At 37.5% G+C, this 17,387-nt stretch overlaps 1 protein-coding gene across 3 annotated transcripts in view; it reads right to left on the bottom strand.

Annotated features, from left to right (window-relative positions):
* The window catches only part of mdn1 (midasin AAA ATPase 1), a 165,294-nt gene that overhangs the window by 22,227 nt on the left and 125,680 nt on the right, over window positions 1-17,387 (bottom strand). For all 3 annotated transcript variants that reach the window (XM_072249925.1, XM_072249923.1, XM_072249924.1), the window contains exons 78-89: window positions 11,619-11,734; window positions 9,365-9,850; window positions 8,646-8,860; window positions 8,409-8,540; window positions 7,014-7,192; window positions 5,845-6,006; window positions 5,149-5,286; window positions 4,194-4,332; window positions 3,324-3,505; window positions 1,972-2,109; window positions 1,178-1,316; window positions 46-356 (exon numbers count right to left, since the gene is read on the bottom strand). In XM_072249925.1, the coding sequence (XP_072106026.1) occupies window positions 46-356; window positions 1,178-1,316; window positions 1,972-2,109; window positions 3,324-3,505; window positions 4,194-4,332; window positions 5,149-5,286; window positions 5,845-6,006; window positions 7,014-7,192; window positions 8,409-8,540; window positions 8,646-8,860; window positions 9,365-9,850; window positions 11,619-11,734 (2,337 nt within the window). The remainder of the gene's footprint in view (window positions 1-45; window positions 357-1,177; window positions 1,317-1,971; window positions 2,110-3,323; window positions 3,506-4,193; window positions 4,333-5,148; window positions 5,287-5,844; window positions 6,007-7,013; window positions 7,193-8,408; window positions 8,541-8,645; window positions 8,861-9,364; window positions 9,851-11,618; window positions 11,735-17,387) is intronic.

Raw genomic sequence — 17,387 nt, 5'->3', positions numbered from 1 at the left:
GTAAATACAAAACCAAAAAGCAAAAAAAATAAATAAATCACATACTTTTGGCTGTAGATCCTCATCAGGCACTCCCGCATCCTCCCTGCCAGATTCGTTTTGTTCATCCTGCTTTACCAGCTGTTCCTCTTCCAAGTTTTCAGATGTTTCTTCCTCCGGGAGTTTTTGATCTGGACATTCACTTTTCTCCTCCTCATCATCCTCCTTTTGATCTTTCTCCTCAATTTCATCACCAGTTTGAGATTGATCTTCAGCCTGCTCTTGTTCAGTACTCTCCTCCATTGTCTGGTCTTCCTCGTCCGCAGGGACCTCACTGAAATCCATTAATTTTTCCTCTATATCATATGGATTGTCTCCTTGATAAAACAAAAAGCATTCAAAACCCACTATAGTTGTTCTGTAGTAGAGATGCAAATTTTAAGACTTTAAAGTTGGAAAAGGGAGACAAAAGCATCAGAATAAATAATGGGACCAAATTAAATCATATAGCTTCATCTCAAGTTTTCATTTATAATTCCAACCGCAACATTACAGCTCTATTTTTGCCCACACCACCCAAACTACTTGGCAGCCAATATGGGGAAGCTGCCACTTATTTTCAATCCAATTTTAAAAGAAAACAGCCAACATTCTTGCCTTCAATCACTGGAAGAGTGATCACTTGACAACAAGAATTTGACTCATTCACAGAATAATGTCTCTCATGTCAGGTACTGGCAAGAGACACCAGCCATGCAGTCAAAGACCAAGCAAAGATCAACTCATCCCAATATATTAAAAAAGCACATCAAGAAATTCTGTTCTGTATGACTTGGCTTTTAGCCAGCCAGTGGTGTAGTGGCATCAGCACCGGGCTTTGAGACCAGTGGTCCCAGGTTTGAATCCAGCTGGCTCTTTGCTCGCTTTCCATCCATGTTGGGTTAAGTGTCAAGCTAGCAACTCTGCCTTGTAAAAAAAAAACAGACAAAAATGCCAATGCAATGACACAGTTGGCACTCAATGTGCCACAAGGCATGGAAAGGAACAACAAATAACTTGGCATTAAATCCAGTACTGCATTCATCCAGTTCTCAAAACTGAAATAATATTCGTTGAGCATCAATACTGTAAAAGCTAACTTCTAGGGTGTTTTGTATTTATTAAAGTCAGCCACATAACTAACTGGTATCATCGTTACCTTCTTCCTCATGCTCATCGTCACTTTTATCCCCCTCTTGGTTTTCAAGATTGAGATCATCGGGTAGATTCAAGGCTTCTACTTCTGGTTGTTTCTGTTTGCCCTGATAAGGGTCTATTTCATTTTCATCGTACTCTCGCTAATGTAACAAACACATGTAAACCAAGACAGATTTTCATTTAAAATGTGTAAATGCCACTAATAAACCATCTGCCTATGAACAAGTTCAGATGAACTCCACACAGCAAAGTCTAAACTACATTAACAGTCAAACCTACACATTGTATCTTCTTGGATAAATTTAATGGTTTTTTTTTTAACTCAAGAGATGAAAATTTTAAACTAAATTTATTCTTTGCAGGTGGTATTTCTACTTCAGGATTCCCATTACTTGGGAATTTGTCAACTCATTTCATAAATTTTAGACACAAGAAATTCAGCAGATGCTCGTAATCTTGAGCAATATACATGTGTGGGATGAACTCAGTACGTCAGGCAGCACCCATGGAGTGCAATAAACAGTCAACATTTTGGACTGAGTCCCTTCGTCAAGATTGTTAAGTTTCATAAATTTGTTCTGGTAGTCAGGACATCATAATGTTTTCAAAATGTTAATTAAGGGAGGAAGTAAATTTCTGTACTCTGAATTTTCATTGTTTTTTGTTAGCAAGAGTGACAGATGGGAACTGGAGTTGGCAAAGTGGCAAATGATGCATTAGCACAGATACGTCTGAAGTACATAATTCCTAATGTAACTGCAAATACAAGCGACTCTTGGAGGAAGTGTCACTCACCTCATCCAACTGTTCATGGATTTTGTCTTTGCTTTCCTCTCTTTCTTTTTTCTTCTCCTCCTCCTGTTTTTTAGTATTACTGTCATTTTGATTTCCTGCTTCCATATTGTCATCTTTCGCAACGAGTTCTGATTGCTCCTACAACAATTGAAAAATTAACAGTCAAAATTAGAAGCACAGTTAAAACAACATCCAGAAAAAGATTAAATTATCAGATTAAAGTGAAAGACTCCTTCATTTAGTGGCAGTGATGTTGACAAATTCAGAAAATCGCCAAGATATATAGTAAATCTTTCCATATTTATTTGAGTCTCTTTGAACCTCCTTTAAATATTAAAGAGGAAGCCTCGATTTTCTACATCAAGACCATAAGAAATAGGAGCAGAATTTAGCTATTCGGCTCATCAAGTCTGCTCTGCCTTTGATAATGGACTTATTTACTATCCCTCTCAACCCCATTCTTCTGCCTTCTCCACATAACCTTTGATTCCCTTACTAATCAACAACCTATCAGCCGCCACTTTAAATATTCCCTAACACTTGGCCTCCACAGCAGTTCGTGGCAATGAATTCCATAGATTCAGCACACTTTGGCTCAACAAATATATTCAAAAATAAATTTCAAGTTTTAAGAATTAAGAATTTGTCCGTCCATGTGCCCACCACACAACTTTTGATGGATGCAAGACAGTCTCTAGTTGTTTACTTCCTTCACCACTCGTCCTGCTTTCAGGCCCATTACCTGCTTGCCCATCTCTTCAAATTCAAATTAGAAAGGAATTTTCAACTGTTTTACTAATGAAAAGACTGTATTTTTTAAAAATAATATATCTAAAACAACCTATAAGAAATATAAGCCAGGAACACTAGATATTGGGGAAAAGGTCAGGGAATTCAGAAGTTAATGTTCATGTTTATCTATCCATGACACAGAAATGGTAAAAACTGTAATCCATACTATATTTTAGCAACACTAAGATGACTCTTATTACTTTGCACTCAAATGGACCTTGATTGTTTTTATTCTAATTCTGTTTTCTTCTCACCCTTTTAAAATTGAGTAAAAGGTATGCTTAATTTGAATTTCTTTTGAATACTGCTTAGATGATGCTGTGATACTGCTGCAAACAACTTTTCCATTGCCCTAAAGTATACAGGTTCTTGAGCATATGACAGTAAACTTTGCTTTGCTGTTTCTGTTCATTTATATGTTTGGAATGCAATGAATCTCACGGATACGAATTGGACCTATTCTTCATTTTCAATTTCACAGTTTTCAAAAAATAAATTTTAATGCAAAGAAATATTAACATTGAAGCTAATAATAGATCTACAAATATCCCACATCTTACCATATCCATCCCTGGTCCACTTTCCTCAGCCTTATCACTAGCATCATCATCATCGTCATCATCATCACCTCCCCAAAGTCTTTCATCTAATTTGTCAGCTTCAGCATCACCCAGGTCACCCATCTGTTTATCCAGCTCTTCTTCCTCATCACTGTCTGATTCTTCATCATTATCCTGCTCTCCTGTTGAAAAACACAATCAGCCACTTAAATACCAGTTGCACAGCTGGTCATTGCTTCTGGTTTCGGAACAGTACCAAACAATGCCATATCTGTATCAATTTGATGACAATTAAGTGGTACACTTGAAAACAAAGCACCTCAGCTGAGAAGAGTAATTACATTCACTATATTTCATGATGCAAAAAAAAACAAACTCAAAAACAAATTCACTCAGTTAGAAACACGAATTTCAAATTATAACTGAAAGAATCTCACTGCTGTCAAGTTGGAGTCATTCTACAATTAGCTGTGAAATGTTGCTAAGACCTAATGCTACAATTCTACAATCAATTTCAATAGAACCAAACAGAAAGCCCGATGTCAAAAAAATTTCAATGTAGCAACTTAATGGGTTAAGATATGATACGATAATTTAGAAATCTGTAAGTATTTAGAAAACAGCATAGCTACTGTGAACATGTCCTTGCTGCCATTTGATATTCACAAATAAACAAACTTTATCGAATGTTCAAAATATAACATGGATCTCCGCATTCATGTTTCTTGGCTCCATTTCAGGTAACTTTCTAAAAACTGCAAATTTAAGTTCAAAACAATATTTTGATGGTGTGATGCACAGAAGTTCTACATTTAATTTAGTATTTTTGATGAGTTCAAATTCTCCTCAAAGTGTGACTTAACAATCAACCTCGTTCTTTGGGCTCTCCATCATGCAGCTTTCCCTCAAAATCCTCAGACATTTCTATGGCATTTTCTTCATCTTTAACATCTGGCATATTCTCTGGGTCCTCTTTCTTTTCTTGGTCTTTGCAGAAGGTATCTTCAACCTTAAACAGAGGAAGGACACAAATGTTTCAAAGGTGATGACTACCCAGTTTCTTCTCAATTAGTTCAGCAATGAAGAAAAGTTCAGACTCAAATAGGTGCCGGAATGGGGGAGGAAAAAAAGGCAGCAGGGGGCCCAGAAAGGAAGTGAAGAAAAATGACAGAGTAGAAATATGCTATTCTGAAGCTACTTCAAATTTTTCTTTAAGCAGCAGCTTTTTTCCTTTTCACCTGCATTCAAAATAGAGTTACAATTCAAATAAAACAAATGTCTGTTTTAAGTTGAGTAAAAGAAACAGACTCCAAAGTTTTACTACCACCTAGTAATCTTAGGAATGTGGGTTAACAATACTATATCGGCCTTACAAGAGAACACCGGATGCAATTAGAAGTGTAAAATCCAGTCTATTTCTAACATGGTCAAGATAAAACTGAGAATAGAAGATTTGCTGTTAAGGTTGGATTATGCATGGAGCTATAGTACACCATCTTAGATCTCTCAATTACCTCTTCAAACAATACAAAATATGCAAATATTCAAATAAATAAAACAGGTGTTTTGCAAATTGATTGCACAGTATGTATTTAGATACTACATTTCTATCATCAACACACCAATACACTGCAGAAATTCTAAACTACATACAAGCAAAATTTTAAAAAAATAAAAACATTAAAAGTTAGCCAATTGTCAATGAACATCATAGCAACAGAAACATCTGATGCAAGGATCCCATGTGCAGATATTTAGAGAATCAATCGGAAGATCCAACTGAAATGTTACATGATATAACATGCAAAAAATTTTGAATACATACCTGGTCTTCTTTTTCTATCTTGTTGCTAACATCTTTCATGCCTTCACCTTCTCCAATACCACCACCCTCATTATCATGGAATTGGGTTGAACCTTCATCTCCTGCATCCTCCATCAACTCTTTTGGAAGGCAGAATCCCTGGCAATAAGAGATACCACTTATCATTATATTGTCACCTACACAGTTTGTTAAACCATCAAAAAGGTCAGCATTGAAGTCTGTTTGCCTTCCCTATCCATCCTGGAAAATCACTTGCTCCACTAAATTTATTACAGTAAAACTAAACTTTGTAAAATAAAAGGCATTCCAAGTATAAACAAATCACCCAGTACATTGCGGTTAATTTATGAGAAAATCAATGTTTTTTATTAAATAGCCTAGTTTCATTTTAAATATCCAAAATATGGAAATTTTCAATCAAACTCTATCTTCATTCAAGATGTTCATTTTCCACAGGCCTTTTTCCCCCCAGTGATCAATGCAAGGGAGGGTGGGGAGAAGAAAAACAACATAACTTTTATTGTACAGAGAAAGAGCACAATAGGTATTTGAGAGGCAGATGGCAGGATAGAGAATAATGTACAAAACATGATTATGTAACTTTAAAAAGTTAGAAAAATGATTTTAAACTCAACTTAGAAATATGGATCAATTTTAATGAATGAAAAGCACATAGAAACCACTGCTTCAACATACCTGCATAGCAAGGTCTGTAAATAAATGAGTCAAAATGGAAAGCAATTTTCCAGTGCTCCTATGAGTTGTGATGGAAACCATCAGGTAGTACAGGATTAGTTCGGAGTAGGAAGTCAACATGGGAAGCAGTCGCACAATACTGCGGCAGTTCTGATTGAACAACTAAGGAAGGAATATTAAAAATACACTTAGATTTTTGGCTCTTTACAATACCACTAAATTAATCAAATAAAGGTAAGAGGAAATGAAATGATTAGAAATCTAGTTAATTGAAAAACTTTAATGATTTGGTAAAGAACAGAATTTTGAGATACCAGCTCAACATGTTTGAGGCAAATTTGCAGGGGCTTGTTATGAGTCTTAATAATTTGTCACAGATACTGAGGGAAAGAACTTACAACAATCTTCAGCATAAGCTACTTTTACAGTGATGCCTATTTAAACTACAAACCCTACAGGGAACAATAATAAATTTTCCAATCAACTGCTTAATCCATGGGCTGCTCAAAATTCTATTTGGGATAAGAGTGAAAAATGTCCCTATCTAAAGAATACGAGACAAGTGATTTTGTTAAATTCTAATTACTAACATTTTAAAAGGTGCAGATTTAGGCTCCAGTTTTCATTTGATCACAGAGATCAAGAACCCCCATTATTAAAACTGCAATAATCTGAAAGGGAAGCAGATGGTAGACAGTGAAACATCTTTCCCTTTTAGAAAAAGTCTCCATAACCACAGGCTTAAATTAAGGCACAAGGTATCTGGAGGGATTTGAGGAAGATTTTATAACAATTCCCTGCACACCTGCCTTTATCCCATAACAAACTGTAACTGAAATTTACTTCAGAGGATGGGAGGAAGCAGTTACACTCAAGATAAGCACTTGAAACTCCATTAAGTCTATGGCCAAATACTCGTAAGCTTATTTGGTTTATTTAGTTAATTGATGCCCGGAATGGATTTAAGTAGACTGAAAGGAACCATTTCTCTTCTGTATGACCCCTTAACACTTCTCCTTTTAAGAATAATAAACTAAGTCAAATGTTGTTTCTGACGACACACAACTAAGGCATTTCTAATACAAATAATCTAAGAACTTGGTTACCTCAGCTTGCATTTGGTGTCAACAGCTTTCTAACCAAGATGTGAATTTTAACAAGTAACCAACCTGGTACTCTTCTATTGTGCACTCCTGCCGATGATCTATGAGTTTTTTCAGAAGGTCAGAAACTGCAGCAGTAACTTTCTTGAGGTTTAAGGAGCTGATGTCATTTGCCATTTGATGCTCCAAAAATTCACTTAAATATCCAGTCTGAACAGAGCACACTTTTGCCTCATCTTCATTTCCTATAGTCCATGAAAACATTGTTAATATGCAGTAACCGGTAACTGATCACAAACATAAGAGATTCTAGAGATGCTGGAAATCTAGAGTCATACACACACGAAACGCTGGAGGAACTCAGCAGGTGAGGCAGCATCTTTGGAGAGGAATAGAGTCAAAGTTTCAGGCCAAGACCCTTCATCAGGACTGAAGTGGAAGGGGGAAGAAGCCAGAATTAGTAGATGAGGGGAGGGGAAGGAGTACAAGCAGGAAGGTGATAGGTGAAGCCAGGTGAGGGGGTAGTTAGCTGGGTGGGGGAGGGAGTGATGTGAGAAGTAGGAGGTGATAGGTGAAAAAGATAAAGGGCTGAAGAAGGAATCTGATAGAAGAGGAGAATGGACCGTGGGAGAAAGGGAGGAAGTGGCCCACTGGAAGGTGAGGAGAAGGGATAAGAGGGGAGCCAGAATGGGTAATGGAAAAGGAAAGAAGTGGAATTACTGGAAGTTGGAGAAATCAATGTTCGTGCTGTCAGGTTAGATGCTACCCAAACAGAATAAGAGGTATGTATCCTCCAACCTGAGAGTGGCTTTGTCATAGCAGTATCGGAGGTCGTAGCCTGACATGTCAGTTTGGGAATGGGCAGTAGAATAAATTGACTGGCCACCGGGAAATCCTCTGTTGTGGATGGAGTGAAGGTGCTCGAAAAAGTGGTTTCCCCAATCTACGTTATTTGTCATCGATGTAGAGATGGCTGCACCGGGAACACTGGATACAGTAAATGACCCAGATAGACTTGTAGGTGAAATATTACCTCACCTGGAAGGACTCTTTGGGGCCCTGAATGATGGTGAGGGAGGACAGATCACAATGTATTTTCAGAGATTAACAAAGAGCATGGTTGCTACTACACAAATTCTATGGAATAAACTGGACTTTTGTGAAAATAGAGCCAACAAACTAAACCTGACTGCCCCACTGTTCAAAATTATTCCCAACTCTATTGGCTTTTACAAGCTACTTATCTGAAACGCCCATCTGAAAATGGCATACCTGTTGAGCATTCCATAACACAAAAGGCAACAGCTTTCTGACAGTGAGAAACTTGAGATTCAATAGGCTTTAAATGGTAATAGTTAAAGTAACAATTTAAACTACGCTACAACTGTCCAGCAGCATTCCACTCACTAATATAACCTTTGAGAATTTAAAAGTAGCAATGCTTAAAATTAAAATGCCAACCAATGGCTTGGCCTTGTTCCTGTTCAGTTTCTTCCTTTTGCCCTTTCACTACAGTCTGCACTGCACAAAGCACTGTGTTAATAACCGGCTCCACTAGTAGAGAGAAATCCATTTCTGAATCCACGCTGGAATCTAGAATTTAAAAACATGCAACATCAGTAAGTCATAATGTGCATCATGGCAAATTTAATACACTGAAACTATATTGTTTTACTTTTGTACACATATAATTCTTACCATCAAAAGTCAGATTCAGGAGTTCTTTCTCCCATGTTGTAAATTCAGTCACTGCACAACTAGCTTCCTTCTTAACGTATTCTAGACTGCTGAATAATACTGGACAGCAAGCGTTCTGGGAACCAGCTACAGCAAAAATGGCTTGTATATCTTGCAGCTGTATTATCGTTCTACTTAAGCAACCAATCCCTGATGAACAAGTCTCAAAACATGTCCTGCCAAAATAAAAATGGAAAAGGAATCACATTGTTTCCACTCAAAATCAAATAGGACAATCAAACCAGAACCCCAAGACATCTTCCTCCCTGGCATCCACATCACATGTGACCAACTTCCTCCATACTTCACCAATTTCACTCCAAGAGTGATAAAGGCCAAGTCTAATCACATTCTAGATTCAAACACTGCAGAGAGAAAAATAAAACACCTTGCTCCTAATCCTCTATTAACTCTGGATGATGCATGGATTTTAATAAGGGCACTTGGGATACTTTCTCTAGTAATAATCTTGATAGAATGAACTGCAGGAATCCCTTAAGGTTTTCCTGATTCACTCTCGTTAGTGGCTTTCAGTCCCTTACTGGTACCACTGTCGGATGGATTGGTTTTTTCTAGAAATTCTGTGTCCAGTGATAAAGAACATGGACCCACAGCTTCCTGATTGTCAAGTACCCAAACTATCCCCTTTCTCAATACCCTCATAAAATAACAAGGCTTACCAAGAATAAAGTAAGGTTTTCCTTGTTTGATGGTTCATTTCATCCAATTCTGCCTTTGCTACCTTGACAGCTTTCAACACATTTGCAATCTGACTGGTTATTTGTTTCCATGCTGCATCTCCTTGCTGCATATTACAAGCATCAGGAAAGTGATTGGCCAGAAAGGGAGTAGGGACTGTCAAGTGAAATTTGACAAAGGTCTCAGGCAAAGATGCTGCTGCCGCACTGGCACTTTCCAAGTCTCCTTTGCAGCAATCCAATTTTGGAGTTCCAATGGGCATGTACTGATGTGCTTCAGCTGTCTGGTGTTTTGGACAACATTGCATAAACCACAAAGTTTGTTCCAAAGTTATTATGAGTTTCATGAAGATAGTATGAAGTTGGTCCATCCAAAGCTTAACGCCATTCTGAGGTGGAAGAGCGACATCATGATCCTTGAATCCTGCCAACCTTGTCTGAATTTCCTGTACACTCTTAATTAGGTGCCTAGTATGGATGAATAACAGTTAGAAAAGAGGATTCAGAATTCTGTACAACATTTTGATGTTAAACTAGATAAAAGAAAATTTAACAATATACTTGCCCCAATGAAATAACAATATATTTAATACAGTAAGACCATAAGATATAGCAGCAGAATGCGGCCATTCAGTCCATCGAGTCTACTATACCATTCCATCACGGCTGATTAACCTTCTCAACATCATTCTCCTGCTTTCTCCCATGAACCCTTGACACACTTAGTAATCAAGAACATATCAACTTCTGCTTTAAATAATACCAATGACTTGCACTCCACAGCTGTCTTTGGCAATGAAATCCACAGACTCACCACGCTTTAGCTAAAGAAATTCCTCCCCGTCTCTGTTCTAAATGGACGTCCTTCCATTCTGAGGCTGCGCCCTCTGGTCCTAGACTCCCCCACTACAAGAAACGTCCTCACCACGGCCACTATCTAGGCCTTCCAATATTCAATAGATATGAATGAGATCCAGACACCCCCCCCACCCCCCACTTAATCTTCTAACCCTTTCGTTCCTGGAATAATTCTCAGGAGTGTCCTCTGGATATTCTCCAATGCCAGCACATCTTTTCTTAGATAAGGAACCATAAACTGGTCATAATACTCCAACTGCAGTCTGACCAATAACTTACCAAGTGTCAGCATTACCTCACTGCTCTTATATTTCAGTCCTCTTGAAATGAGTGCCATCATTGCATTTGCACCAACTTAACACCAACTCAACCTGCAAGTTAGCCTTCAGGGAACCCTGCACAAGAACTCCCATGCACCTCCGAATTTTGTATTTTCTCCCCATTTAGAAAATAATCTACACCTTTATTCCTTCTACCAATGTGCATGACCATACATTTCCTGACACTGTATCCCATCTGCCATTTCTTTTCTATTCTACAAGTCTGTCTCAGTCCTTCTGTAGCCTCCCTGCTTTCTCAATACTAACTGCCCTATCTTCATGTCATCTGCAAACATGGTCATAGTCATCAATTCCATCATCCAAATCACTGATATATAAAGTGAAAACAAGAGGTCACAACGCCAACCCTGCAGAACACCATTATTCACCGGCAGACAACCAGAAATGGCCCTCTTTTTATTCCCACTCTTCTCCATCTGCTAGTCAGCCAATCTTCTATCTATGCTAGTATCTTTCCTGTAATACCATGGGATCTCATCTTGCTAAGCAGCCTCATGTGTGGCACCTTGTCAACGGCCTTCTGAAAATACAAGTAACATCCACTGATTCTTCTCTGTCTAGCCTGCCTATTATTTCTTGAAAGAATTCTAACACATCTGTCAGGCAAGATTTCCCCTCGTGGAAACCATGTTGACTTTGGCCTGTTTCATCGTGTACTTAGAAGTACCTTGAACCCTCATTCTTAATAATGGACTCCAAACAACTTTCCAAACACTGAAGTCAGGCTAACTGGCCTGTAATATCCTTTCTTCTGCCTCCCTTCCTTCTTGAAGAGTGGAGTGATATCTGCAGTTTTCCAGTCCTTTGGAACCATTCCACGATCTAGTGATTCTTGAAGGATCATTACTAATGCCTCCACAACCTCTTTAGCTACCTCCTTCAAAACCCTGGGGTGCGGTCCATCTGGTCCAGGTGACTTATCTACTTTCAGCTTTCCAAGCACCTTCTCCTTAGTAAGAACAAACACATAGAGGAATTTTGTAGTCTATTTATATCAATAGAAACATCATTTTACATGAGGAAGTCACGCAACATACCTCAAGCCGACCCACTGCTCAGTTAGTCCAGTTAGTCGCCGCCTTTGTTTGATCAGAAGTTTCAATAGATGAGCAGTAAATCCTTGACAACGTTCAACTGTACTCAGGCTCAGTTCCTACAAAACCCAAACAGCCCAAAATATAAACCAAAAAGAGAAATGTAACAGCAAAATCCAACTGATTATAGTAAGGAGAAAGCCTAGGTCATTAAGCATATTCCTCTATTCAAGGTAACCTGCCCTAGCCCTCTCAATCTTTTTCTGATCTTGTTCTCAATGCAGCTTGTACTGTGAAGAACCAGTCTAGTCCTTAGTAAACAGACAAATTAATACTTATATCCACCTGTCAACAAGCCAAAGTTATTTACCCCAAAACTCAAAAGTATTAAAACTTTTGAGTGTTCTCTATTAATTCTTATTGGGATTCCATTCACTACTGTTGCCTTGCTAGTCCAATACCACTGACAGTAGACTGTTGTATTTGATAGATACATCAAAACTATCTTCGTTTACAGGTGCTACAGCATAACAATACTTGTGTTGTTTAATAAATCATGGCAATAACATCAACATTTTTATTTTTTTTTAATTTTATTTTTATTTGGATAAGGAATTCACAAATATCATGTACTTTTTTCATACATATAACCTTTTCCATTTTTTTATATGTATAAAACTACAATTATTTATACATTCTTAAGTACACATTGAGATGATATAAAAGGAAAATAAACATTTAAATAGATAATTATGTACTGTGGTAAATCTAACCTATTAGGCTAAGTAATGGAATTAGTTGTTAAGAAAAATGGTAAAAATAGTTTCCATATAACCCTTCTGGACCATTTCCACTGGTCCAAATTGTTGTATATAAGCCTATGTATCAACCATTGTAGGTGTTTATATCCTAATTTGTTCATGCTTGCTCCTGCCCGCAGACATAATTATCCAATCCCTATGTACTTACTTACTTAATTTTTTCATTTTTTTTAATCCCTTTCCCAAATCTTTCCCTTTACTTGTGTTAATTCTCTATTTTCCAAAAGAAAACAAAAAAAACATTTAGACTAGGGGTGCTTACGTTAGCAATATTACTGTGTTGATGAGAAGAGCAGTATAAATCTTTAGGAGAGTCATCTAAAGTCTGCTCGCATTGGGGTTATATATTCAATCCATTTATTCCAGATTTGATAAAATTTTTCTTTTTGAGTTCTCAGGGAGTAAGTCAACTTTTCCATTTTAAATATTTCCAAGATAATTTCGTACCAATCTTCTAATGTAGGTGGTATTGGATTTAGCCATTTTCTAGTGATTGATTTCTTACTTGCCGCTAAGAGGGCCTGCAGCAACTTTATATCTTCCTTCTGTTCAAGAAACAATACATGCCCCAAATAGAGCGTCTCAAAGTTCAGAGGTATCTGGGACCTAAGTACCTTAACTAATGTTCTATGAATACCTTCCCAAAATAGACTTAATTTAGGGCAATCCCAAAAAATATGAAAATGATTTGCCTCCTTGGAGCCGCACCTTCTCCAACACATCACATTTGTATCTTTATATTTTTCCTGATATGGGGTCTTGAAGTATCTTATAATGTTTTTCCAACAATGTTCTCTCCAAGTCAAAGAATTAGTCGAGGACCATTGAAAGCTGCAGATTTTCTCCCAAGCCTCCTCTGAAAGTACCAACCCCGCTTCTTTCTCCCAATTCTCTTTAATATACAGTGTATTTACATTTTTAGCATAGGAGAGTGCATTATATAATCGAGAAACTGATTTACTAGGTATTGAACTGCAAGCCGAATTCAGAATCTTGAAAAATTCTAATTCTACTGTTGATAGGTCTGTATATCTACAACTCTGGTTAACATAGTTTCATACTTCAAGGTACCTAAAAAAGTCATTATGCTCTAGGCCATGTTTGTCCTGCAGGATTTGGAAACTTTGTAATACTCTTTTATCTATAAATGAGAGGTACGTTGTAAGACCTTTCTTTATCCATAGCTCAAATCTTTTATCTCCTCTGTTGGGAAGGAATTCGGTATCATATGCACACCATCTAAAGAGCTTTAACATGTTATTAATTCCACATGAATTAACCACCTTCTGCCATACTTTTAATGTAAGATTTATCCAAGCGTTTTTAAATTTTTCCAACTGGGCCATCAATCCTTTGTCAGCTATTGAGGCCTGAGGAGGAAAACTGTCAACTAATCCAAATTCTATTTCCTTCCATCTAGCCTTATATTCCCTATTACACCAATATATTACAGAGGGGTTATCTGTGAGGCATAAAAATAATTTCTCAGGCAAGGAAGAACCATACCTCCTCCTTCCTTCCCTAACTGTAAGGTGTTATATCGAATTCTAGGTTTCTTTCCTTGCCAAATGAAGCAGGAAATCCATTTGTCCCATTCCCTGAATTGATTATCATCCACCTCCACCGGTAAAGTACGGAAAAGATACAATAACCAAGGAAGAATATTCATTTTTATAGTATTTATCCTTGAATTTAAACTTAAAAAGGGGATAAGATTCCATCTATGCATATCTGCTTTTATCTCTGAGATTAATGGCCCATAATTTACCTGTGACAGTGTTGAAAGATCCTTCGGCAGGGTTATTCCTAAATATTTTAATGATTTAGCTTCCCACTTAAGATCATATGTATCCTGCAATTTTTTGGATGGTGTATAATTTAGGGACATAACCTGTGTTTTCTTTACATTTATTTTATAACCTGATATTTTCCCAAAGTCATCCAACAGTGTAAACAATCCTATAAATGATTTTTCTGGTTCACTCAGATAGACCAAAACATCATCTGCGAATAATGCCACTTTCTGTTCAATCCCTGCCACCTTGATACCTTTTACGATCTCGCTCTGTCTTATTAGTTGGGCAAGCGGTTCAATATATAGCGCAAAAAGGAGAGGAGAAATTGGGCATCCCTGTCTAGTGCCTCTCTCTAAGATGAAGGAGTCAGAGAGGTCCCCATTTATCTTAATTCGGGCTGTAGGGCTGTCATATAGAGTCTGAATTACTTTAATAAACTTTTCTTGAAAGCCGAATCTTCTTAACACTCTGTATAGGAATGCCCAACTAACCGAATCAAAAGCTTTCTCAGCGTCCAATCCTACTACCATTGTCTCTGTCTCGTTCTTATCAACCTGTTCTAATATGTGCAGAGTTCTCCTTATGTTGTCCTGTGTTTGTCTTTGTTGAATAAATCCAGTCTGGTCTAAATGGATTAGGCCAGGTAAAAGCTTTTCCAATCTGCGCGCTAATATAGATGTAAATAGTTTGTAATCTAAATTAAGAACACTAATTGGCCGATAATTGCCACATTCTAGTTTATCTTTACCCTCTTTAGGAATAACTGAAATAATCGCTTCTCTCCAGGAAGGTGGAGTTTCTCCTCTCTGCAAGATCCAATTAAAGGTGTTAAGTAGTAATGGGGCTAACTGTGTCTTCAGGGACTTGTACCACTCTGAGGTAAACCCATCAGAACCCGGGGACTTTCCAGCCTTTAACCTAGAGATGGCCACGTTCAGTTCTTTGACAGTTACTGGTTCTAATAAACTTTCATTTTGTAAATCTGTAAGTTTAAGTAGATCTAAAAAATTCAATACACTGTCTATATAGGGCTCATTGGGGGCCCGGGGTTGGGAGTACAGCTCTCAATAATATGTTTCAAAACTCTCTTGAATTTTCCCTATTGTACTCTCCACAAGCTTCGTCTTTGGATTCTTTATTTTATGAATTGTATTGTCTGCTTGTTGTTTTCTTAATTTATATGCTAATAATCTAGCTGATTTACCTCCTACTTCATAATTCTTTTGTCTCAGGTAAAGAAAATTTCTTTGAGTTTCCAATGTATAAATATCGTCAATTTCACTTTGCAATTTCCTAATTTCCTGTTTTCGATTTGAATTACTTTTGTTGCTATCTACAACTTGAAGTTGTTTTAATTTTCCTTGAAAGTCTGCTAATTTTTGTGCATTGATTTTTTTCATGTGAGTGGTAATGGAAATAATTTTCCCTCTCAGTACAGCTTTCAATGTATCCCATAAGATCACTGGTGATGTTTCTCCCGTGTCATTAAGGTCTAGATATTCTTTGATTTCTCCCCTTAATCTCTCCATTACTTTCGGGTTATTGAGTATATGTGAGTTTAGCCTCCATAGTGTTTTCCTCATTTTCCTTTCCAGGATTAGAGGCATAGAGACTGGGCTATGATCCGACAGATCAATTGTTGCAATATTACAGTTTTTTATCCTGAGTCTATCTGTATTAAAGATAAAGAAATAGTCTATCCTTGAATAGGCTGAATGAGGGAAAGAGTAATATGTATAATCTTTACTAGTAGGGTGTAATTCCCTCCAGACATCTATAATTCCTAACTCCTCCATCAATGAATTCACTTTCCGAGTCAGAGGTTTATTCTGAGTAACTATTCTTGAAGAATCTAATATAGAATTTAATCTAATATTAAAATCCCCTCCACAAATTACTACCCCTTGAAAACTGACCATTAGGTCAAAAATGTGTCTATAAAATGACCATTCACAACCTGGAGGAGCATAAACATTCAGCAATGTTATTTCTGTACCTTCTATTCTTCCTGTGATTTTTACAAACCGTCCTTCTTTGTCTCTAGTCTCTGAAATATGTTCATAATTAAGAGTACTTGATATTAAAGTAGCTACCCCTCTTTTGTGACTCAATTTATATGATGAATAAAATACATGCTTAAAGCCCATTCTTTTTAATTTTCCATGTTCAGATTGGCTCATATGTGTTTCCTGGAGGAAAGCTATTTGTGCCCTCTCTTTTTTCAATTTAGACATAATCTTATTTCTTTTAATTGGATTCAAAACCCCATTAACATTATAGGAAATTATTTTTACCAATTCAGTTTGCATTTTTCTCTAGTAGAAAAAAAAACTCTCCTTTTCTAACCAAATAGTAAGCAATCCCTTCTCAACAGTAAACCAAGACATATAACCACACCCTAGACATTTTTGAACGTGTGCAACATTTGAAAATTTTTCCCGTCTTCCCACAGTGAGGCCTGAGCACCGACCCGCCTCAGTTCAGAGGATAACCTCTATCTTCACCCTGTGTTAGAGGGCCCTCAGCAGTTTGAATAATCATAGAGAATTTTCTCCTATTTATGTCTCGACCATATTGCTATCATTCAAATTATTCCATCTAGATTATTTTCAGTTACCAGTTTTCATTTTACCTTTAAGTCCGATTTACTCTTTTCAGTCATTTCTCTTAACTAATCTGTGTTCTCTGTACATTCGCGTCTGAATATTTGCAGCTTTTCCTTGTAGTTTGACACTCTGGTTCGAGTGGAGCGTCCTCGCCCCACTAACTGCCACGACTTCTGCCGAATCCTCTCCAGTAGCGACTCCGGTTGGGTGATAACTTTAATAGGTAGTCCCCGGTCCGCCAGGTCCAATGTTGCCTCCTCCACCGTAGCGTAAGTTTTTGTCCCTTCGTCGTAAAAGACTCTCAGCCGAGCCGGATACAAGGTCTGGAATCTGATGTTGTTTTCCTTCAGGACTCTCCGTGTTTCCGTATATTCCTTCCGTCTGGCAAGAATCCCCGGTGCGTAGTCGTGGTCTAAACTGATTTTACAGTTGTTCCACATGAAACCTTTCTTTTGCCATGCCCTTTTAAGCACCTCTTCCTTCGTTCTGTAACTGAGAAATCTGACCAGAATCGATCTGGGCTGGGCGCCTGCTGGAGGCTGTGGTGCC

This window comes from Mobula birostris, chromosome 2 (assembly GCF_030028105.1).
Source record: "Mobula birostris isolate sMobBir1 chromosome 2, sMobBir1.hap1, whole genome shotgun sequence".
Lineage (NCBI taxonomy): Eukaryota > Metazoa > Chordata > Chondrichthyes > Myliobatiformes > Myliobatidae > Mobula > Mobula birostris.
Note: the sequence above shows the minus strand (reverse complement) of the source record. Positions and strands in the feature narration are given on the sequence as shown.